At 46.2% G+C, this 25,460-nt stretch overlaps 1 protein-coding gene across 1 annotated transcript in view; it reads left to right on the plus strand.

Moving 5' to 3' along the window:
• fbxl17 (F-box and leucine-rich repeat protein 17) overlaps positions 1-25,460 on the plus strand; it is a 273,887-nt gene that overhangs the window by 230,767 nt on the left and 17,660 nt on the right. The window contains exon 10 of the mRNA XM_084055102.1: positions 16,953-17,095. Coding sequence (XP_083911228.1) covers positions 16,953-17,095 — 143 coding nt within the window. The remainder of the gene's footprint in view (positions 1-16,952; positions 17,096-25,460) is intronic.

A 25,460-nucleotide genomic window follows, 5' to 3' on the forward strand; every position in this document is an offset into this window, starting at 1 on the left:
GTGCATATAGCCATAGTGTGTTCTTATAGATATATATAAGTACAAACACACCGCACGCTTCTGTGTGTGTCTGTGAGAGATATCAACTATGTCTGAGTTGAGGGTGTCTAAAGGGGGGCGCATGCTACCATTTTACTCCCCCCCCCCGTCCACCCCCCCCCGTCCACCCCCAGTGGGGATGTTAAACGCTACAGCGACAGGCGATGACCCCAGTCGTAGACACGTCAAAGTTCAAATTGGCTCCTGAGGGGAGGACAGTGACCCTGAACACAGAGACATCTTACAGAGGGAATGAGGAGGAAGACGAACAGGAGGGGGGACAGAGAGAGAGAGAGAGAGAGAGAGAGAGAGAGAGAGAGAGAGAGAGAGAGAGAGAGAGAAAGAGAGAGGGAGAGAGAGAGAGAGAGAGAGAGAGAGAGAGAGAGAGAAAGAGAGAGAGGACGTGGGAAAATAGTAGAAGGGAGGAGAGAGAAGGGGTGTGGGAGGGAGGATTAAGAGTGACAAGTAGCATTGAAGAGAGGTAGAGTGTGATAGGATGAGGAAGAATGGGTGAAAGATTAGAGAAGACAAGTGAGAAAGACAAGAGGATGAGCTGGAATGGAAAAGAATTGAAGAGACCCCCCCGTCCCCCTCTCTTTAAAAAAAAGGGAAAAGAATCAGGAAAGCAGACTGGAATAGAGGGCACAGGTCACAGTGTGAGTCTCCTTGACAGTTAAAGAGAGAAAAATGAGACTAGAAGTGGGGGGTTAGTTTGTGGAAAAAGAGCGTCTGTTTTCAGGCAAGTTGACAAGAACAAGAGAAAGTAAATGGTGCCTTTGGGGCCTATAGGCTGTGATGTCAGCATCATACAGGATATATTGGATATTATAGAGGGAGAAAATGGACATATCGCCGGAGGGGTACAGACGTTAACGATGGTATCACACCGTGATTTAAGGGTTCGGTCGATGAGGTTTTTTATTTATGTACTTATTTTTACGGCGTGGCTCCTAGGGGCCAAGCCACCTCGATCAGTGATTCTCAACCTTTTTAATTTCAAGGACCCCCAGTTTAATTGGTTCTATTTGTACAGACTGTTCTATTTGTACAGACCTTTTGAGACCTTTAAGAGACCCCTGGGGGTTATAGTGCTACGCCGGCACCAGGAGGCCGATTTTTTCACATTTTTTTTATATTATTTTTATTAACTCATATTGAGGATTTTGTCCAAACATCACGCAAATCGGTACACATTATGCCTATAGTCGTATGATCAAGACGAACCTGTCAGATCTTCACATTTCTTCCTGATAACTATATCAACATGAATCCCTCAACTTCTACAGATTCCACTCACCTCTATAATGACTGAATTCTGAACATTGCTGCCCCACAATAACCTACCTGACCTGGCGGAGACCTGCGCACTTTTTCTAATTTCAAGTATTTTCTAATTAAAATGTTGTATACTTGAAGTCAATGATGTCTTTCTGGCCCCCGGTGTGATTGTGGGGGAAGAAGAACACAGGCCTCCATGTTCCCTTCCCCATCCTTTGTTGTTGTCTCCGCGAGGAGACTATGTTTTCACTTTCCGTCCCCCCCTCGGCCAAGCTAACATTGGTCAAGCCTCACGTGACACGTGACAATACGTTGAAAGAGTGTGCTCTGATTGGCTAGTGAGACGCATGACGTATCAGCGGCCTATAAATAGATGTGTCACTTTGAAAGAGTCTTAGCCTCTTTCATAGTGAGGTAAGACAGGAGTAATCACGAAATGGCTGAGAAATGGAGTAACACTTAAGACAGGATTAATCAAGTAACACTTAAGACAGGATTAATCAGGAACAGTACTGGCGGAGACCTGTGCTCCGAGGAGCACATTTTCTAGTTCATTGTGATATACATATAACACAGCAGGTCAACAGCTTGGGATCTTGTAATAAGTGTTTTCCTGGTTTTAATCGCTTTAGGCCTATTTTTGTACTTTTCAAAAATAGCCAAAATACATAGCCTGGGTGCCAGCCTGCTTCGCTACGTTCGGCGGATTTTTTTTTCTCTCTGCGCTTCTCAGTCTGGAATGCACCCGATTGACTCGTCTTTCAGAACTACACAGGAAGTACACAGGAACTACATATGTTACGTTTGGCAACGTCGTTGCTGATTGGATGTTGTTCAAACGAATGACGAATCAAAACGATCACACCGTTTTTTTTGTCCCGCCCCGCACCACAGACCAATCAGAAGCCACGGTAGGTTTCGAACCTTGGCTGCTGTGTCCCGCCTCCTGGAGATAGGAGGCATTCCAGACTGAGAAGCGGAGAGAGAAAAAAAGTCCGCCGAACGCAGCGAAGCAGGCTGGCACCCAGGCTACAAAATACAAGCTCGGCTTGTAGATCTGCTGTTTTTGAAACTAAAAACTAAAAACTGCAACAATCATAATTGTCACAATACGATATTATCGTCACAATATCCATATCGAGGCATTTGGTCAAAAATATCATGATATTTGATCTTGTCCATTTCGCCCAGCGCTACCATGATATAATTGAACAAGTCAAACTACAGAGAGGATAACATATGAGCTACATGTACTGTATGGTCTGTCTCTGTATGGTTCGGACCATGTAGTTATACCTCCAGGAGGAAGGCGGCGTGTGCTTTTATGAGACATTCTGACTACACACCACGGCACCAAAACAAGGTTCTTAAACTGTCATTTAGCATTTAAGAGCACTTATCAATTTCATGGAAGCAGTCAAAATGTCAGTCATGAGTCAGACATGACTTATTCCATGTGCGTTCCAAAATGAGCCCATTCGAAAACGCTGGTCCATAAACCGGAAAAGGTGTTTGATCTATAGCCAGGTATTGATCAAAAACACTCTGTGTTCATAGAAGTGTGAGTGTATTTCATTTTGATCGTGCATGTGCACCATAAACACTAATGGCGTTTGACTTGTGTTTGAGTTATGGCCAGGTATCGATCAGAAAACATCCAGGCAGCTCTAAACTCTGCTAAAGAGCTTTTTGTGAGACCCAACTAAGTGCCGTTATGGGCTCTCAAAAGCCATTTAGACTGTGGAATAAGCGAGAGCGAGGTGGGAAAGTCTGAGAAACAGAAAGACACAGAGCGAGAACTAATCCTCTTATTTTTCTGAAACATTTCTAGACTCTCTGGACACACTTTCTTTTCAGCTGAGGCTTTTTTTTTCTGAACAATTTTCTTCTCTGCTTCCCTCTAACCCTCATCATGTCGTCATGCACCCCTATTATTTTCAAATCTCTCTCCCTCGTGTGGAATAACTTCGGTGAACCAGCTTGGGGGTTTGTTAACAACAGTGACAGTGTGATATCTCCTATTAACTCTGCTGGATATAATTATGAGTTCCTTGTGCTGAAAGTGATGGTTTTGGTTAAAACAAACGTTTTTTGGTAAAAAGTTCAAGTAGTTCAGAGTATTTGTTCACTAACAGGGGTCTCCCCTCCAGCTATTTAGTAAACAGAAAATTCATCCAATCAGGAGAGAGAACCCATTTATCTGCTTAATTTTTTTTATGTGCCGGTTATTTCATCACTTCCTATTTCACCTGTTTCTCCTGCATCCTGTATGAGTTCTCTTAGTTAGTATCAATAAGATACTAACTAATCTCTCTCTGCTGTCTTCTCCGCTTTTGCAGTACCCAGACATAAAGTCTTCTGCTTGCCGTTGAGTTGGTTCCCACAGGAGTACTTGAAGTGGCCCTGAGCTCCGGGCGCCGCTAGCAATGACCCGCGAGCTGCATACTGTGTGCTGCTATACCTTAACTTGTCACCAACCCTTGGGAGCTCACCGTAAAGGGCGGTGTTGTTCACATGTTCTCGCCAGGACATGGCAAGTGTCTCGCAAACAGAAGATTTTGCATCAGCTGCTGTCATATCATTTCCTAGTTTACAGTCGCCTTTTCAATATCCACTCCATTTCTTTCCATCTACACCGAATCCCTTCTCAAATTGCGTCGCAAAGCAATGCGTTGTGAGCTTATAGATCTGCTATTTTCGCCAAATGTTTGCCCCAGAATAGGTTCGCTAGGGTTCATGTAGTTGATTCATTTTTTTTGTCAAAGTTTCATTTGGTTTTCCCTTATCCTTTTTTTTTTGTCCTCCTCCGACTTTCCACTCCTGTTCCATATTATATCTGTTGATTGCCCACAGCATCAAAACGAGGGCCACAGGTTCAACAGCACTCCAGGTTTCTATTTGTTTCAAAGACTGTTTTATATTGGCAGTGGAATTCATACGTTTATCTGCTGTGAGTGATCCTCTCTGCTGATATGCACTCTGCAGTCATTTAATGTGAATGTAAGTAAGGATGGAAGTGGAGAAAAACACTACAGCTGAACTGTGGGTTGGGTGCACCGACCTGTGTGTACTTCTTGTGTGTGTGTGTGTGTGTGTGTGTGTGTGTGTGTGTGTGTGTGTGTGTGTGTGTGTGTGTGTGTGTGTGTGTGTGTGTGTGTGTGTGTGTGTGTGTGTGTGTGTGTGTGTGTGTGTGTGTGTGTGTGTGTATGCATGTACACATGACACTGTTGTTCCAAATAGTATAATAGACAGGCTGTGATCGGTCACAAAACTAAGTAATGTGACTAAATGTTACTGTGATTATTAATCCATACAGAGCTAGCATTAGACTGGCAATTAGAAATGGAAGAGATAGGAATAATTAGACGGATTTATGCCTTTGAGGCTGACAGAAAAGAAAGCAACTGTAACGTGAGATGCTTGAAGAAGATGCAGCCATGTTCTTCATCTCTCGTGTAAGCCTTCTAGTATGTCTGCTTGTAAAATGACTAGTAACTACTGATGTTCCAAACAAAGATAGATGCTGCTACAGTATAGCTGCCTCCTTCTGTATTGTGTGGATATTGGAATCATAGTGGTATCTATCATTCCATTTACAATTAAGGCATTTAGCTTTCTTTCAACTGTGTGTGTGTGTGTGTGTGTGTGTGTGTGTGTGTGTGTGTGTGTGCGTGTGTGCGTGCGTGCGTGTGTGCGTGTGAGAACGGGGTGCCAATGGTTTAAGTGAGTGTGTGCACGTGCGTGCGACCGTGCATGCATGCATGCAGTAATTAAAACATCTCTGGTCATTTGGTCTCATTAATCATCAACATTTCATCATCAGCATGACTGTTGATATTTCAGCTTCAGAGAATTGAAACATTTCTGTCAAATTCCCAGTTGGTATGGAGCTAAACCGTATTGTAATTTTATTTATGTATTTTTTTGTTTATGTATTTTTGGGGGCAAACTAGTGTCCCCTCTATATGAGGGGAAACCCGGTGGCAAGCATCTGGTTCTGGATATGAAGCCAATAAGGAAGTCATTAAAACGCTGCAGTTCTCGTTGATGACCTAGAAGGTGTCGCTATTTCCCCTCCTGCTGGTTGCAGAAGACGTTTCATGCCATTAATCTCAATGGGTGTTTGACCGAATTTGCACTTGATTGTATTACCCTTAGTAATAGACATTGTCATAAATACTGTATGCTTTCAGTCGCAAGTTTAAAGTCTTCTTTCAGTTATCATGATATGCGTTCTTGTAAATGATGGCCCCATACATTTTTTAATTGACGATAAAGTAGGCCAGTAGCGGCCTGGGCCGAAGCGTGGCAGTCCAAGCAGCTTAGGCTGCAATGCCAGCCTGACAGCGTGTCGCGGGTTCGAGTCCCGATCTCGACGACCTTTGCTGCGTGTCACTCCCCATCTGTCACCCCATTTCCTGTCTACTGTCCTATAAATAAAGGCATAAAAGCCCAAAAAAAGAATCTTGCCTTTCGAGACCAGAAATTCCAAGATGGTGGCTTTGAATTTACCGAAATAGTGGCTTGAAATAGAGTCTGAGGAAACCAGTCGGTGACGTCCCTTTGTCCACATATGTGTTTTTTACAGTCTATGGGGGAAACAACTTGTGCAACAACACAGGACCACTCTGTGTTAATTTAACCTTACGGGTCCATTTGGTTACATCTGTGCACTCCCAGCACTCCTGTGTTGCACTATCAAGGCGGGAGGCAGGATTTACTCCTTGTGACAAGTTCAATTCAACAGCGTTGTTTCTTTACTTGACATTTAAATGGCAACAACGCCGCCCCACCGCCGGTACCGACAGAGGTTAATTTCCGTAATGTGATGACATCATAGTCTAGTGATTTTTTTTTCTGTTTTAATGTATATTGGCCCTAGGATCCAAGGGGAGGGATGGGGGGAGTATAAGTGGAGCATGAATGCGGGTAGTTCTATGGGAGTCTGCTTGTTATCAGTAGTTCCCTAACATTATTCTTCTGTCGCTAATTGGTATCGGGTCATTTAGGTTTAGGGCCCTTAAGAAGGGCTGGGCCAACTAGAGCCCCTACACACACACACACGCGCACACACACGCACGCACGCACGCACGCACACACACACACACACACACACACACACACACACACACACACACACACACACACACACACACACACACACACACACACACACACACACACACACACACACACACACACACACACACACACACACACACACACACACACACACACACAGACAGACTCCCAAGTCGGCATGGTGATCTTAATGATTCCAAGTCTTCCGTCTGGGGGGAAAAGGAAGTGTGCATCTGGTTAATGATTCGCCCCCTGGGTTGAGTGGAGAGGGCGGGCCGTTAAAAGTTGGAGATAAGGCACAGAGTCAGACACACTGGCATTTAAAGCAATACTACATGAGTGGTGTGAGAGAGGGGCCGATAACGGAGGTAAACAGGGAAGGGTGCACTGTGAGGTTTGACAACAAAAATGAGATGGGTTTTCATGGAAAGAAGATGATAAATCCATGAGTAATTAGTTAACGTCGCCGTCCTCTTTCGGCGAAAACGTATTGTGTGAATATTGATTTCATAAAGAGACCAACACTGCTAATTTTCCTGCTGCACAAGTGCATCACCTTTTCTTTTATAATTCATACATTTTTGGCGGTCGATGAGTAATTCTGCTTTCAAATCAGTCAGATTGATTGCAGATCTCGACACACTTTGAATGTCATTACTTTGAACAGGTGCCTGTGGTTTTCGTTGATTGATTGATTTAATACTTTATTAGACAGAAATGTAAACAGCATGAGATGCAGTCAGACATTTAGGCTAAAAGGATAACACAAAAAGTCCTAGTGACTTGTTTCAAACATACAGTATACGTGTATAGGGTATTTGCACATTTCTAAAGTGACAATTTAAGGACTTTTAAGACCTTTTAAAAATTGATTTCTTTTTTAAGGAATCAACAAACATTGGCCAAATTGCGAGATCAGCTATTTTCACAATATTTCTCTGTGGAACCGAGTCAAACTAAATGTAATGCCTCAACTCCTACCAAGTGCATGTCAGGGTCCCCAGTTCAAATATGTTTTTTTGGGGAGTCGCGGCCGGAAAAGGTCGAGAACCTCTGCTCTATTAGGCCTACCACATCTCTTAGCTGAAAATAGCTGATCTACAAGCACAGTTTGAGCTTGTAGTTCTGCTATTTCTTCACAGAATGTTCGCTGCCCTGAATAGGTACTGTATACGCTAGGGTTAATGACTTCCAGAGGAGCATGATAGGCATAAATAATGGCAGAGAGAGAGAGACCGCTGACCTGCACTGAATCCCAAACAATATGTAAGAGCAGCCAGCTCTCTCTCTGTATCTTAATAAGCGTAATGTAAGAGAGGGCCCCCCTCATCTCCCATCCCAGATCCCTTAGCAGCGTGTAATTACCTTTAAGACCTGCTCCCCGTGCTAAAGGATTAGCCATAATCCATAACCAAACCCCATAACTATCGCTACGCTACGCTACCTCCAGTCAGACACACCGCATCGCGTGGCCCGTAGACTAGAATGCCGTCTGTGTCTTCTTCACCTTTTCTCCTCTCCTCCCCTCTTATCTTCCCTTTCATTTCTCGTCCTTTTGTTTTTGTTCTTGCCTCCCTTCCTCTCACGGCGGATTGCTTTATGCCCCTCTGTGTGTCGGAGACGGAGAGGAGCCTTTCTTGTTGCACACAATCAAAAGTGAGAGAGAAATCACTATACCCAAAGGAGGGGTGCACAGTGGCAGAGGTGCAGTTGGTTTGATATACAGCTTAATATTGCGTTTTTACTGCTGGCAATTCTGTGCGTGCATGTGCCTCCGTGCGTATACGTGTGTGAGTGTGCAGATAGCTGTGCAGGTTTTTTTTTTCTTTAGATTTTTCTCCCCCTGCCCCAGGATTGTCTTCAAAGACGCGAGTGAGGGACTTGAGCAGACTACTTTGTAGAGTACTTCATCTTTGTTTATGTTGTTCCCATATACACTTACGGACAGCAGATATGTTGGATCTTATACTGCTATAAGTGTCTTATTGTCAGTGTAAAATGCTCCGCTGTCCCGTGTCTCAGAATTTTAGGGACCGCCACTCATCCGCAAAAGAAGGGCCTATCCCAGGTCACCTCTCTCACGTTGTCTGCCTGTCTATCTCCAGTATATATACAGTATATCTCCCTTTCTGTCACTCACTCACCTTGCCTTCCAAATCTTCTAATCACCTTTGGGTTTTGCATCCCTTCCACAAGGTTATCACACGTCAGCTCATTCCAAAGCATGCAGCCTGGGTACATCTGTGCGTGCGTGCGCGTGCGTGCGTGCCAATGTGTGTACGTCTCAGTGTGTTTCAGCCGAGGACTTTCCTTCCCTCCGATATGTAGGACCACCATAAAACAACATCAAAGTTGCTTTTCTTTTTTTTTTCTTTGTCCGTGCCTCGCCAGTTAAGCGTTTCAGGGTCTGCTGATTGCTACACACACACACACACACACACGCACACACACAAATATACGCAAAAACACATACAGTACACACTCGCTCACACACAAACACTTACAGTACATGCTCACACACACACACACACACACACACACACACACACACACACACACACGCACACACACACACACACACGCACACACACACACACACACACACACACACACACACACACACACACCGCAAAATGCTACGTGTCAGCTGGTTTACATCAGATCAGAGACTCTGAGTGGGAGCATGCCCATGCCCACTCTCTCTCAATGGACACGCACACACACACACACACACACACACACACACACACACACACACACACACACACACACACACACACACACATACACACACACACACACACACACACACACACACACACACACACATTTAAACACTGCCCTCTCCCTGCCCTCTGGCTAATTAATTTCCCGGATCGAGCTTGTCCCGCCTTAAAGTGCTCCCCCTCCCTCTTGTGTCGCACTCAATCTGTTCCCCCTCTGTCTGTGGCTCTGCAGCCAGCCTGCACATTAGTGCCCTGGCTCACTTCAACCCCCCCCCCCCCCCTCCTCCCTCCAACGACTTTGATTGCGCGTGCCCAAAAAACATCAGGGCAGAGAACGTCACCTTGCACAACCCCTGGCTCTCACATCACTTTCTCGTCTCTGCTTCTCTCTCTTGTTCTCCATGGTCTCTCTTCTAGTCTCTCTCATTGTGTTCTCTATGTTTCTCTATGGTCTGTCTGTGTCTGTGTAGTCTCCCTTTATGGTTTCTGTCTATCTAGTCTCTCTCGCAGTCTTTATGGTCTCTCTGTGACTCTATGGTCTATCTCAGTCTTTATGATGTCCCTTTGTCTTTATGGGCTGCCTGTGTATATAGTGATGTCTCCTTCAGTCTTTATGGTCTGCCTGTGTCTCTATGGCCTCTGTGTGTCTCTATGGCCTCTGTGTGTCTCTATGGCCTCTGTGTGTCTCTGTGTGTCTCTATGGCCTCTGTGTGTCTCTGTGTGTCTCTATGGCCTCTGTGTGTCTCTATGGTATGACAAGAGCCCCCCCCCCACCACCAACATCAGGTGATCTATAAACACGCCCCCTGGTTCTCACCACAGTCAACATGTTTTATTCTCGCCTCCTGACGCCACAAAAGTACGCGTGGTTTGCCGTTTCCTCTCTGACCTGGTTTTCACTGTGTTAGTCGTGACTCTCGCCGTGACCCGGGCACGGCGAGGCTGCTCTCCTTTTGAAGATCAAGCAGTGAGTTAATCAATCAGGGCCAGGCGGCCGCCTCTCGCCCGGGTCACTCACTCAAGTCAGGGGCTTAATGGAGTGCCGCACGGTACTTGTTGCTGTCACCCCGCGCGGCCTTACATGCACCTCGGATCTGTGTCTGTCTGTAGAGTGAAGTGTGGTACTATAGTACTACCACACGGTAACAACAACACATGTGGGCAGCAGAGTCCAGGAAAAGAGAACAATGTGTGGGTGTGCAGGCATTTGCAGCACTCAGCCCATGTTTTGTGTTAATAAGTAGTGTTTAATAGCATCTCCCTCCCCTTACAGTGTTTACATTGCCGCTGATGGTGCAAGTTTTTAACCCACTGTGGTTATCACTGCCTTGGCGCGCGCACACACACACACACACACACACACACACACACACACACAGGAAACACTAGACCCCAGCGGGAACGATGCCAAGACAGCTGAATTCAAACGCTTCGCCCATGCAATAATTTAATCCAGTGCTGATATTAATAACAATAGGTGTATCATCTGTGCCTTTACTTGCACGGGAAGCCCACAGGGTCTGGTGCTGGTGGTTTGATCATGCAACAGCGCTGGGGGGGGGAAGGGGAACTTGTCAGGGGGAGCGAGCGGGCAAGATTTTAAAACGCACAACACAAAGAGCAGAATGAATATGTTTCATATTAGACATGACAGTCGTGTTCTCTGGAATACATCAGCGCTAATAAGCCCTCCTCTGTTAGCCCCCATTGCTATATTTACACATGCACACGCGCGCACACACACACACACACACACACACACACACACACACACACACACACACACACACACACACACACACACACGCACAAACACACACTGCATCACAGTAAATCCTTACCATATCCCATCACGTCTTTGCTAAGCATTCCGTCTTCATCAGCGGTTAAAGCAGGGGTGTATCGGGTTACACAGGGCAGGCCGGGGAACGGGTTCAGGGCAGTAAGGTAGCAGTAATGGCACCGGCATGATTTAGGAGAATGCAATAAGTGAATATCAAATAAGGCTTTAAATGCCGCTTAACCTGCAAGAAGGCCCGGGGTCAGGTACAGATGTAAAAGGGATGTAGAAGGGGGGAGGGGGTGGGGGTGGGGGGATAAGATGATTAAGAACGGGTTCTTCTCACGTTGTGCTCATCACAGGGCCTGACCATCTCCTGACCCCTGTGTGCTCAGAACAGCTAGAGTTACAGTGCTTGGGTATTTTGGATTAGTCCACTCTTTAATGTTGGTACGAGAGAGCCTGTGCACTGATAACGCAATGGGAACAGACCGTACTCGTCTGTCCAGAGGTAACGTAGCGGTTAATGGAATAGTATAAGGACTGCTTCACCGCCATTTTTCTTTGACTCTACTACACCCCCCCCACCACCCCACGTGTCAAACCTCTAATTGAATCCAATCATTGACGCTTTCTGCCCTCCTGTCGCTCTGCACTGCTCGGCACGTTGACGGTTGAAGTGAAATAACAACGTAGCGTATGCGGCGGGCGGCGTGGCGGCACTTTAAGGTCTCTGCGCACGGAGGCTCTCCGTTCTCCCCACATGGCCTCGGATCGAATCTTTGCCAGAATTTAATCTTCTGTGTCTCCCGTGCTCCGTTGCCCTCTCAGCCTCGCTACTTTCTCAAAGCCGGGGAGAAAAAGTAAAGCAGATTGGTCTCCCTGGCTCTGTTTTTAGTCACGAAACATTTGGCCTGTTTGGCTGACACAGCAAATCTCTTTCTTTTCTTCTTCTTCCTGGTGGTCCAGGTTAATGATTTGGTCGGTTGGTATGTTGGCTGATTGATTGATTGATTGATTGATTGACTGATTGATTGATTGATTGATTGATTGACTGATTGATTGATTGACTCCTCGTTGTCTGGTGAGGTGAGTTATCCTCAATGACAGATATGGAAGGAGAAAGATGCAATGTCCCATAACCCAAAATGGATGATATCCACGATTTAAGGTCAATCTCTGTCTCTCCCTGCTTCTTTTCACACTTAAGCAAGCGTGCACACACACACACACACACACACACACACACACACACACACACACACACACACACACACACACACACACACACACACACACACACACACCACACACACACACACACACGCACACACACACACACGCAGACACACACGCTGCCAGCCATCTCGCTCCTAAAGCCATTTCCAGGCAGGCCAGTGGAGTGTGTCCTCATTACCGTCTGTGAGTGTGTAGTCACTACTCAGTCACAGCTCCTGCTGCCAGAATGGGATTTTCTCCTCTTTTCCTCCTCTGTCTCTTTTTTCCCCCCTTCTTTTTCACCTTGCCTCCTCTTGCATATCGCTTCATCCATTTCACAGACAGAAAATCATTATCGGTCAGGAAAGACAATTTCCTGCTCCTCTGATCCCTCGTAAGTGAGGAGTGTGGCTGCGTGCGCGTCGTTTCTTTTTTTGTGTATTTGTGTGCGTGTGTGTGTGTGTGTGTGTGTGTGTGTGTGTGTGTGTGTGTGTGTGTTTTCTGTGACACTGTGTTTCTGTGATCAAATAGAGACTTTGTATGGTGGATAATGGTAAATGAACAGATAATGACAAGTATACACTGGCATGCCACAGGAACATCTGTATCTTTCATGTTGGTGGGGAATTTGCGACGCATTGTTGTCTTCCTCTTTTTTTCACACCGTATACAGTGTGAATGCACGATCGCCTCCACCCCCCCCCCCCCCCAAACCCTGGTGAAAGCGCCAGGCACCGATTGGCACCCTCCATCTCTGACGGGCTTAACAGGAGGGTTCAGCTGGCATAAACAAGCTTAAGCCTGCTGATTTACATTCATGCGACGGCGTCGCTTCGCGACGAGCTGTGAGCTTGTAGATCTGCTCTTGTCGGCGCCATCGTCAGTGTTGCCAGATTCTGTGAGAGAAACGAGCAACCGGGTCTAGGAAAACCAGCCCAAAAGAAGCGACTATGGGCCACGCGAGCACTTTAACATATACATCAGCTATTTGAAAATAGCAGATCTACAAGGTCACAACGCGTCGCGATGCGACGCGTTGTGACCTTGTAGATCGGCTATTTTCAAATACAATCTTGCGGGGAAATTATGATAAGCAGATCTGGCAACCCTGACCATCGTACGATTGGCGCAATTTCCAATCACAACGGAGACTAGATGGAGTGTACTATCCCCCGACAGAGGCTCTATGTTCCAACAAAGAGAGAACGAAAGTGAGCGTGGGTGTGTGTGTGTGAGAGAGAGAGAGCATAATCCTCTCAGGGTTATTAGACTTTAATCACAACCAGATGAACTTGTTGATAGGGTACTAAACAGGACTAAATGGCTTTCCAACTCTCAGCTGAGACTCCGGCCCAAAAGGCACGACGCCACCGCTCGTAATTGACCGAGAGGTTGCCCCCACCCTGGAGGATATAAACAGTGCTGCGTCAGAGTTCCTGTTGTCTTTGCCCTCCTCCTAGGCTTCCTCTCTTTGCCATTTTAAAAGGGGGCTGTGTGCCATCCAGTGTTGCCATGTCTGCTTATTATAAGCGACGTTGGGCTTGTTTTTCTGTATAATTGCTTGTAGATATTGGTAGTTGCGGGTTACGTTTTTTGGGGCGTGTTGTAATGAGTAGTTGCTTATTTGGGCTTCTTTGCTAATGTTGTTTAAGCCTCAAACATTTTCATGTCAAGGACCCCCAAATGTATATGCATTTGTACACCGACCCCCCCTCCCCCATCTAATTTTATGCCAGGGACCCCCATACCAGATTTGTTAAAATGTTTCAAAAAATATTCAAAAGTGCTCATGTGGCCTGTATTGTCGCTTCTTTTGGGCTTGTTTTCATAGACCTCGTTGCTTATTTCTATCGCAAAAAAATCTGGCAACAGTGGTGCCATCGCAACAGAGCCCAGTCAGACAGTCTCTCACATGCAGACAGGTGGTAGGTTTGGTGGCGGCGGCGCAAGCAATCAGGGAAATGGGCGGACAATATATTCTCCCGTGGCTCTGGTCCATTCCGCCCGGGAGGCACCTGCCTGCCTCTATCTCCTCACCATGTCAGTTATGGAAGAGGAGAAACCGTTGGGGGGAAGACGCGGCAGCTGCGACACTCTTCTAAAGGCGAATTTGTGGTCAAAATGACACCCAGCTGTGCTTCTAGTCCTGTGAGAGCAACATTAAGTGGGTATCTCTTCTTTTTTCTTTTTTTTTCACATCAAAAGGGAAGGTTTTATCCAGAGTAATCGAGTTTAGTATCATGTGATTGGACTTGACAAGGGGGAATGCATGGGACAGGAGGCCGTCCGTTTTTTTCCACCCCCCTACATACTTACAACACATGCACACACGTAAACGGATGCACACGGAAACACGCACGACTACGTGCCCTACGCGGGCTAAATCCTCGGCGTTCACTTATACATTTGTAACTCTGAGAATGTACAAATTATGAACCCCCCCACCACACAGTAAAATCTTCAGCGTTGATTTATCCATTCGTAACTCTGCGAACGTACAAATGGAACCAAATGAACCCAGTTAGCTCCTCCTTCAGAGCCCATTACCGGGTCAGCGCTGGTCAACAGCCCGAGCGAGCAAGCGGGCCCGATCGGTCCATCTGGGCGCATTCTGGAAGGCCCTCACCCAGCGCCGTTTCACATGAAACATGCTGAGGCTTCAAAGCTGTGCTGCTGCCTGTTTAGCGGTAATGTACCATTATGCATGGCATCCAAGGAGCACACTGGAGGACAAAAGGGAACCACATGTGGAGCACTTCATGTGCCCAAAGCTATACATTACATATGTTACATATGCTGTGGACGAGATCATCCCTGTGTGTGCGCACGCGCATGTATGTGTGTGTGTGTGTGTGTGTGTGTGTGTGTGTGTGTGTGTGTGTGTGTGTGTGTGTGTGTGTGTGTGTGTGTGTGTGTGTGTGTGTGTGTGTGTGTGTGTGTGTGTGTGTGTGTGTGTGTGTGGCGTGTGCGCGTGTGTGTGTGCATAAAGCTCTATATTACATACCCTCAGCTGGATAGAGGGACTGTGAGGAAAATACAAGCAAGTTGATTTATAAAGCATAAAATGATACATTTCCCCTCTCTGCTTGGCGCAAGCCCACCATGCATTATACAATCGCCCTCTAACAGATTTAAACACGCGTGCGCGCACGCGCGCGCACACACACACACACACACACACACACACACACACACACACACACACACACACACACACACACACACACACACACACACACACACACACACACACACACACAGCTGTTGTAGAGTACTATAATTCTATTATACATAGAAATGACACAGTATGATGGTATTATTCAGGTAAAGCACACACACACAGGCCAAGGGAGAGAATGTTTACATGAAAAAAAGATAAACAGTTTGAAACTAGTTTTCAGGGCCCTATCGATGGAAAGACGCTTTGTTTGTAGGGGGGAGAAAATAAAAGTTTGAAGTGAAATGGATTTCTGCTAAGAGGAAAACCAGCATCAGGGCTAAGTGACTATGTGAGGGTGTTGTCAAAGGCTGCCTCCATCCTTACCCTCCTCCTTTCAACTGCCTCATCCCTTTCTCCTCCTCCTCTCTTCCCACTCTCATTAGCCGTGGTGTGAGAGAGTGGAGAACAAAGCCCAGGCCCTTCCAATCGATCTCCGAGCAGCACTATTAATCGACCTGCGAGGCAGTGGTCTCCTCCATCTGCAGGGCGATTGACGGGTCAGAGATTGATGTGGAGGATTGTTGTTTGTGTGCGTGTTTACGCGTGTGTGTGTGTTTACGTGTGTGTGTGTGTGTGTGTGTGTGTGTGTGTATATATACTGTATAGACGAGTTATGTCTTCATCTCATATTGAATGGCTAGTATATAATCCTGTCTCTCTTGACCGTTGTACCTTTTTTTTCCTCGGCGCAACCTGAAACAACATGGAATATTTGGCATTGGCACCTGCATGTGTGTGCGTGTGTGTGTGCGTATGTGCGCGTGCGCACGTGTGCGTGCCTGCGCGTGCCTGCGCGCGCATAGAGGTATCCACATATGGGCCAGGGCCCCACAGGGATATGGCCCCCAGATATAGTGACAGACAGTTGTATTGCTGGATACTATTTACCTTGGCACCACATCCTTACTCTGGCAACACACACACACACACACACACACACACACACACACACACACACACACACACACACACACACACACACACACACACACACACACACACACACATGCGCGCGCATGAACACTCACACCCTCTGAGATGCTCAAGCAGAGAGAACTGATGTATAAGCTGGCAGCGAGCCCCACTTTACCCTGGCACCAGTATCCTTACCTTGGCAGTGCTATGACACACGCCAACACTCTAATGGATTAGTCCTGCAGCCGCAGTCAAAACGACTGCTGTGCATATGTGCTCTGTGTGTGTGTGTGTGTGTGTGTGTGTGTGTGTGTGTGTGTGTGTGTGTGTGTGTGTGTGTGTGTGTGTGTGTGTGTGTGTGTGTGTGTGTGTGTGTGTGTGTGTGTGTGTGTGTGTGTGTGTGTGTGTGTGTGTGTGTGTGTGTGTGTGTGTGTGCGCGCGCATGCGTGTGTGTGTTATGGAGGTGCTGTTTAGACAGTGAAATAACATGTGACTAGCGGGCCAGATGACTTGCCCCGGTGTTATTGCCACCATTTTCGTATGTTTGTGGTGGAAGGAAGATTGTGCCACATTTGCATGTGAAAAGGTGTCAGACTAACACCTCTCCCCCCTCTCTCCCCCTCTCTCCCCCTCTCTCCTCCTCCTCCTCCTCCTCCCTGTGCCTCCCTGCCCATCTCTCTGCTCTCCTCCACAGCTCTAATAGCTATCGGCCAGTACAGCAGCACCATAGAGACGGTGGACGCGGGCTGGTGTAAGGACATCACCGACCAGGGAGCCACGCAGATCGCCCAGAGCAGCAAGTCCCTGCGCTACCTGGGCCTGATGAGGTGTGATAAGGTAAACCACACTCAATGACGCGGGCGGCTCTGCTCTCCGGTGTGGGGGCCGGGGGAAACGAGGTGCTCTTAAAAATATATATACGTACGATATACCGTACACGGTCAAATGAACACTAAGGATTTGTACTGTGTACAGTGGGTCTTTCTTTTTGTGTGTGTGTGTGTGTTCCACAGAGCGCCTCAGTCATTTCTAAATTAAGTGTATATTTTTCTCTGTCCGTATGTAATGTGTATGTGCGTGCGCACTGCCGAACACCTGTAGTCAGAGTGTGAATATAAGATACATTGTATGAAGGCAAAAATGTTCCTGTTCATCTCTGAGTCTTGCTAGCCACCATACATGCGTGCGCACGCACACACACACACACACACGCACACACACACACACACACACACACACACACACACACACACACACACACACACACACACACACACACACACACACACACACACACACAGAAAATAGCAGATATACCAGCTCCCAACACGCAGTGATGCGATGCACCGTGAGCTCGTAGATCGGCTATTTTTGCCATTTGTCGTACGAGAAGTATATAGGGCTTTAAGTGGCTAACATGTCTGAAAAACACAAGTGTGTGTGTGTGTGTGCCAGATGTCAGATGTAAGAAGAGGGAGGGTGGTGGGGCTCCAAGGGGGGGCTCCAAGGAAAAAAGGTTGGGGGGCCGCTGCTCTAACCCACAGATCGGGGTGACTGACCAATTAAAAACTGTCCAGAGGAGAGCATGTGGTGTAGTTAAGCCACTGCCCTCTGTGCCCAGTGTTGAGGTGGGTAGTGTTGAGGGAAATGAGTGGCTGCCTGCTGATATGATGTAAAGTGACACTGTGTGACCCTTATCAAACTTACTTTGAGAATCCTCGGGGCCTTTAAGGGCGAAATCGTTGCCACCCCCCCCCCCCCCCCCCCCAAAAAAACTCTAAAGCTCTCTGCTCACCCTTAAAATATCCAACCTCACTGATCTGAGGGAAGCGCACAGATTTTTTTTTTTAGCAGCACGGTAACAACTTCAAGATCCGAGCTCTCCCATTGGCGCGCTGGCACTCCAAGCTATTGGCGTTACGTCCAATTACGGTAGCATCCTTCAGTCTGACATTTGGGACACGAGGGCAACACAGGAAGCTCATGTGACAGCAGCCGGCCCCCCTCCAGTAAGAATCCTCCCTCGCTACTGTTACTGTACTGTACAAGCTAGGTGTCTTAAAACCCAATGTAGGTCACGCTCCTATCGCTGACGGGTCTTCACGTGACAAGTGCAGCTAGCGTTGTTTTAATGAGACATTGCAACGGTCGGGCCCGGATGAGGATGAGGCTCTACATTTCACATTCATGCTTCAGGTTGAAACAGTTTTATGAGCTCCCATTGTGCTGGTAAACTTCTGCATGGTGAGAGTTGGTTGGCAGAGCTGGAAGGGAAAAAGGAAGGAACTCAGGGAGCAGAGAGGAGAGAGAGAGAGGGGGGGAGGGGTGAGGGAGGGTTTTGTCATTCGTCACTTTTATTCCTTCGTTTTTAACCCATTCAATCCGGGAAACGCGTCTACAAATGTCTATCTAAATCCTAACTGGTGTCTGAAAACGTATGTTGCTATAATATCAGTGGTGCTCCAACTTTTTCGTGTCGAGGACCACCCAAAATGATATGTATTTGGCCGCCGACCCCCATCTCTAAATATTTAGTTCCAGTCAGGGACTCACCCCCCCCAGAAGCAAAGATTTGAGTTAGAAATGTTCGCTTTAAAAAATATAGGTCTATATATATTCAAAGATTTGCATACATTTTCACCATTTAAAAAAAAATAGCAGAGCTACAAGCACATTGTGCGGCACTCTGTGCCACGCTATGAGCTTGTATATCTCCTATTTTTCAATAGCCGAAGACATCTAAAAATGACGCAGATGCGTTCCCGGATTGAAAGGGTTAAACGAAACGGTCACACATACATCACGACAAAGGAAAAGGTTTGACCCTATGGATGGCTTCCCGATGAAGGGCTCTTGTTATATGAGACGAGAACGTACATGTACTGTATCATATTTATCTTTTTTATGCCAACGTTAAAGGTAAAGCTCTCATAACGGTGACCCTGTGTGTGTGTGTGTGTGTGTGTGTGTGTAAGGGCCCCTCGGTGATGAAGTGGTCTCTGTGAAGCACATTAGACAGAACACGGGGTGTGTATATCTATCATATTTATCTAGGAGTAATAAAGGGTAACTACATTACATTGCAGGTGATCACTTAGATTCCATTTTCATTTAGCTCCCTCGTGACTCGGTGACCCCCCCGGCGATCGATATCTATGGGCAGACTATTAAAAATCTATTCTGTAAATGACTACATGTACATCTTCACCGGGATTACCATTTCTTCTATGTTCTCTTCTCCTCTTGCCCATTTTGTTTTCCCTCGCTCTACATTACATAAATACCTACATCCCATCCCCCCCTTCAGATAGGGTTTTCCATAGCGATATTTTACCCTGCAGGATGGGAAGTTAAATAATTATACTTCTATACTGTGATGGGTGGGGATGGGGGGTGGTAAATGCTGCTAAGTAAAGCAGTAATTGTGGCTATTAGGGTTGTAATGGAGTGTGAACCAGGCAGGGAGAAGTGCAGGGAGAGGAAGAATTTTGACAGCTTCCAAGGTCAGGTACATTAGCAGCATTTGAATCTTGCAGAATTTTTTTTTTTTTTGTTTGTTTCGTTGTTTCTTTACATGTACTGTAGCTGTCGGTTCTCAGGCCTCAAAGCGTGTTTAGCATTGCAGATTAAGCTGGCAGACTCCTGCTGAAGCTTTTTTGTGCCAGGGCATGTGTGTGGGGCATGAGACCAGCTCACTTTGTTGTTTGTGATTGTTTGTGTTTTTTTTGTCGCGTAGGGGAGCTAGTCACAGCCTGCAGAGAGAGAGAGAGAGAGAGAGAGAGAGAGAGAGAGAGAGAGAGAGAACGGGGTGGTGTAAAGTTTGCTCAGAGGGGGAATGAGTGAGGGTGGGGGTGGGGGGTGAAGAACGAAATGGAAATAGCTTGTTATTACCGAGGTCACAGTGAGAACGAGAGGTACTGCAAAGGGGGACGAAAGCACCCAGGTGAATGTAAGAGCAGGATGAGGGTAATGGCTATCATACAAGTGAGCCTTGGGCCAGCATTGACCATGGTCTACCTTCTACTCAATTCCCACTGTCATCCTTCTCTCTCTCTCTCAACCACACACACACACACACACACACACACACACACACACACACACACACACACACACACACACACACACACACACACACACACATATTATGCACGTACGCACACACACACACACACACACGCATTCTGCTGTCCCTCTCTCCCCTAGACAAGACAGAGTGTCTCTATATCACCTCTCCCCAATCAGGCATCTCTTCTTTGTTTTGCCCACATAAAGCACTCTATTTTGTCCTGGGTTTATACTGTAACCTGGGTTTTTCCACTGTGTCTTCCCTGTTCTGAAGGAAAGCGGAAGAAAATCACCATTTGTGTGTCGATATTGAAGGTCTTTTGCATTGCCAATATCTGGTCCAACTAATCTCTTCATCCCAGGGATTTTGGGCGCCGAACAAAACTGTTATCAAAACTGCTGTATGTTTTGATGTCAACGTGTGGCAAGTCACCCAGCAGCTGTGTCGTCTATATGCAATAGCTTTCTGTGACACTGTCTTGGTGGATATTGAGCTCTGCAACGCGTTGTGAGCTTGTAGATCTGCTATTTTCGGTGTGACATCATGTTGAATTCTTTCAACCTATCCCATTTCTGCAGTAATGAGTGTCCTGAAAACACGGAACGCTGAGGAATGATTCCTCATGTAATACAAGATTTACACAAGTAATACGTTTCTTTCTTTTCTCTCTCTCTCTCTCTCTCTCTCTCTCTCTCTCTCTCTCTCTCTCTCTCTCTCTCTCTCTCTCTCTCTCACACAGACAAAATGTCTCTCCTTCATGTTCAATATACCCTCTTCTCATTGTTTGAATCTCATTCATTACGCCATCCCGGCATGTCAATCAGAGGCGTGTCATTAAATGAGTTACAGCACTCATCTCTCCCTCCCACTCTCCTACACACGCCCATCCGTCCGGCCATCGATTTATCCACTCCCCCATCCGTCTATTCATCCAGCCTGCCAGCCATACATCCCCCCGTCCCTCCCTCCTGTCAGCCAAAACATCCAACAGTTTGCCAAAAATCTTTTCCGTTGCTCTAGGGCTGAGAATGCACTCAGAATGCCACAGGCATTGAGGACCTGCATAAGACCTGTAGTTCTACTTCAGTACACACAATACCCTCATGACTCATTTAATTTCCTGTTATCTTCCATCTCCACGAAACGGCCGAATCGACCTCGATATGTTGAGAGTTATACGTTCTGGATGGAAACCCCTTTAACCCGTTGAGACCTGGAACGCATCTCTGTCATTTTTAGATTTATTTGGCTATTCAAAAATAGCAGATATACAAGCTCAGCCGCGCTATGAGCTATTTTTGAAAATTTGTGCAAATCTTTGAATATATATTTTTAAAGCAAACGTTTGTAACTCAAATCTTTGCTTCTGGGGGGTCCCTGGAACAAAATATTTTGAGATGGGGGTCCGCGACCAAATACATATAATTTTGGGGGTCCTTGACATGATAAAGTTTGAGAACCACTGATATAGCAACATAGGTTCTTTTTCAAAAAAACTGTTAGAATTTAGAAGATATTTTGTAGAATCGGAACCTCAGGTCTTAAAGGGTTAAGTGAATTAGACGGAGCTCTATTTATTTGATGTTTTGCGGAGTGGCACCGTCTGCATCCTTTAGGCTAAATGAGGAAGATGAACAAAGGGGATTCAAGGAGGGAAAAATAGAACATGTTTTTTTTTTTGTCCATAGACTATTAGATTTGAGATGGCATGCTCTCGCCATGTTGCTCTTGATTAGCTTCCATTTGTCCAAGGCTCTCATGTGGAGAGAGAGCAGCTGAGGCCCGGCTATGACCCGGAACGACGCTCTCTGCACCACAGTCCACACACAGTGTGCACTTACTGTAGGACACCGTCACCGCTATTGACCCATCAGCCTATACAAAGCAGCACCGGATGTCCCTGACCGTGAGCACCAGCCAGGCAAGGGATCCTTTTTGATGTGCACACCACCAGTCTGCCTCATGGTTGAACTGGAAACACATTCACTGCCAGGTATTAAAGACCTGGAACGCATCTGCGTCACTTTTTCATTTGAGCTAAAAAGCATTATTTTACACTTTGGCTATTCAAAAATAGCAGATCTACAAGCTCATAGCAGAGCTTGTAGATCTGCTATTTTTGAAAAATCGTGAAAATGCGTGCACATCTTTGAATATATATTGTTTAAAGCGAACATTTTTAACTCTATTCTTTCCTATCTCAAAAACATTTTGAGATAGGGGTCGGCGGCCAAATACATTTGGGGGTCCTTGACATGAAAAGGTTTGAGCACCACTGATATAGAAACATACGTTTTTTCAGAATACTGTTGGGATTCAGAAGACATTTTGTAGAATCGGAACCTCAGGCTTTAATGGGCTTAATTAATCCATCCAAAACTGCCAGCGTTTTTACCTTATTTTGACGATCCACGGAGACCTGCGGAAGCCACAATGTGGACACGGATGTAAACAAAAGCTGTCTGGGGGGAGGGGGAGGGGGAGGGTCTCGTCTATCCACCGGAACAAAAACATTTTAACCACGATCGTCCGTTCTGTTGTTATCGGCAGTTGAATAAGGCTTGTTTTCACCGACAAAAAAGAAAGAAATCCGAGCTACAGTAGATGTGTTTTTCTAAATCTCATAACATTGGAGTCAACGGTGCGACTCTTTTTGGGGATGACGTCACATCCGGTTCTAGCTTCTCTTGCACTCAAGGGATCATTCATAGGTTGGTGAAGGGCGCCCTCTTGCTTTTAATTGACGTAGATCTGCGTCAATGGCAGGGAATGTGTTAAAATGTATACATATCAAAAGTAGGAATTGAAAAACATCCAAAATTTCAAATCAATGGAGGACAAGGTACTCACATTTCCACTTTTTTTTATTGGCACACACCAATAAACGAAGACTTACACGTTTCGGCTATGAGCCTTCACCAGAGCATGATGTTAAAATGTATAGTTACATATATACTGTAGTTACATTCTGTAGTTCTATACTGTGGCTGTCTGGACTGTCAGGTTCAAAAACGCTGACGAAGGCCAGCAGGCCGAAACGCGCCCATCATTGTATGCTGCTGCGTATTAAGACTATTAATTTTGATGGTGAGTGCGGTACATGTGTTCCGGGGCGCCAATAGCTGCGTGGTTGAGGCGCATACATACCACATACGCTCTCATGCCTGACAGCAAGTCCTGGGTTTGATTCCTGAGCCCAGTGGACATTTGAACTCTCTCTCTCCCTGTTTCCTCTCTCTCTCTTCACTGTGGACTATCAGTAAAGGCAGAAAAAGACCCACAAATATTTAAAGGAAAAAAGTTTTATCCAATGTAACATAGTTTCATTGTTTAAATATTTATAAAACCCACACGTTCAAACAAAAAAAATTGCCAATCTACGATCTTATAGACTTATTTTTGCTGCTTTTGCATGACACTCTTGTAGGACAAAAGCATATGGCATTACTTCACAAAGAAAAACATAAAACGTTTAAGAAATATGGAGATCCAAGGTTTCTGTCCGACCGTGACAAAATTAAATGAACACTGACAATTTTACAGTGTATGCACTCCTCTTTCAGACAGAAGTTTGGAAACGGCCGCCTCAAAATTTATCTCTCGATATTCTCATTGAAAAGGCGTTGATTTGTCTCAGTCTGAGATATGTGTGTGTGTGTTTGTAGCACGAGACATTCATAAAAGTATAAATAAGTGGTGAAGTAATGGCTATGAAACACAATGGAATGAGAACCGAGTAGTAGAATCAGACAAAGGAAAATCCCTCCGATGCCGGAGTGAGCTCTGGTCCAGCTCTTCATTCTGCTGTCCAGATGACAGACGTCAGCCTCACGCGGCCGTGCGTTGACGCTATGATTGAGCTGAAATTACAACGCGTTAACGTTTGTCTATTTGCTTCTGTCTCTGTGTCCGTTTCTCTCGGTTTCTCTCTCTCTTTTTCTCTTTCCCTCCCTTGATCTCTCTGTCTCCCCCTCTCTGCCCCTTTCTCCCTCTGTTTCTCCTTTTCCCTAAATGGCTTCCTCCCACAACTAACTCTGGGAGGAACTCTCACAAAACTAAAGTGCGTGTGTGTGTGCGTGTGTGTGTGTGTGTGTGTGTGTGTGTGTGTGTGTGTGTGTGTGTGAGAGACTGGGTGGGTTGGTTGTGTGGGGTCAGGTTTCAGAGTGGGCCTTGTCACTATTAGACAAATACACAGCCTTGTGATAACCTTGACACACGCGGCCGGCCAAAAAAACTGGGCCCGGCCAATCGGCCTCCCACTTTGGGGCTGCCCTGCCTCCTGCCTGCGGAGATTTGTTTGGGGATTGTCAAAACGCAGAGAATTTTAATGTAACCCCCCCCCACCCTCCTGAATGTCACAGGACTTAGAATGTGTAGAATTCATTTAAGAACTGTTAACAGGATCCAGCTGGCTTTCCTCATACGGAGCCGTGTGAAGGATCGATTTCCGCCGTCACAGTTTATATAAACGTTGCTTCCGTAGCCGTATAGATTTTTAGTGCCTGGGAGCCAGAGCAACGGTGTCTGCTGCCATTTGGGCTGATATGAAAAAATGTATTTTCCTCCCCCCTCTCTCTCACCTAGTGCAAACACTCACCCTGCCCTCCTCCGCTCTATTAGATCTGTTCATTTCATTGTCAGAATATTTTCCCATTGTCTTTCAGTAAGCTGGCATGCACTGGCTGTTTTGGTTCCATAGAGTTCCTCTCTCCCCCCCTCCTCCTCTCTTTCTCTCTGTCTACACGTCTGTCTGAAGCCTTTCCCTCGAACTCTGTGCTTGTGTGTGTGTGTGTGTGTGTGTGTGTGTGTGTGTGTGTTTGTGTTTGTCTGTCAGTGCGTAACAGTGCAGGGCTTTCTTACGAGAGGAATGTATGTTATTCGCTGTTAACACGGTTCACAATAGAGTATTGAGATCTGAACCGCTCCCGGACTGGGCCCAGTGGCGAGCTCCTTCATCCTCGGCTGATTATAACCCCACCCTCCGGCGGCCAAACCGCCCTGTTTGTCATGACGGGGGTAGGAAAGAATGCTCTAGATATGGAGTCATGAATTGATATAATCATATCAATTCATTATACTCTTTGAGCTCCGACTGCCACCCTTTTGAACTCTTGAGCATCTCAAAGCTATGCA

This window comes from Gymnoscopelus microlampas (assembly GCF_963454915.1).
Source record: "Gymnoscopelus microlampas genome assembly, chromosome: 4".
Taxonomy (NCBI): Eukaryota; Metazoa; Chordata; class Actinopteri; order Myctophiformes; family Myctophidae; genus Gymnoscopelus; species Gymnoscopelus microlampas.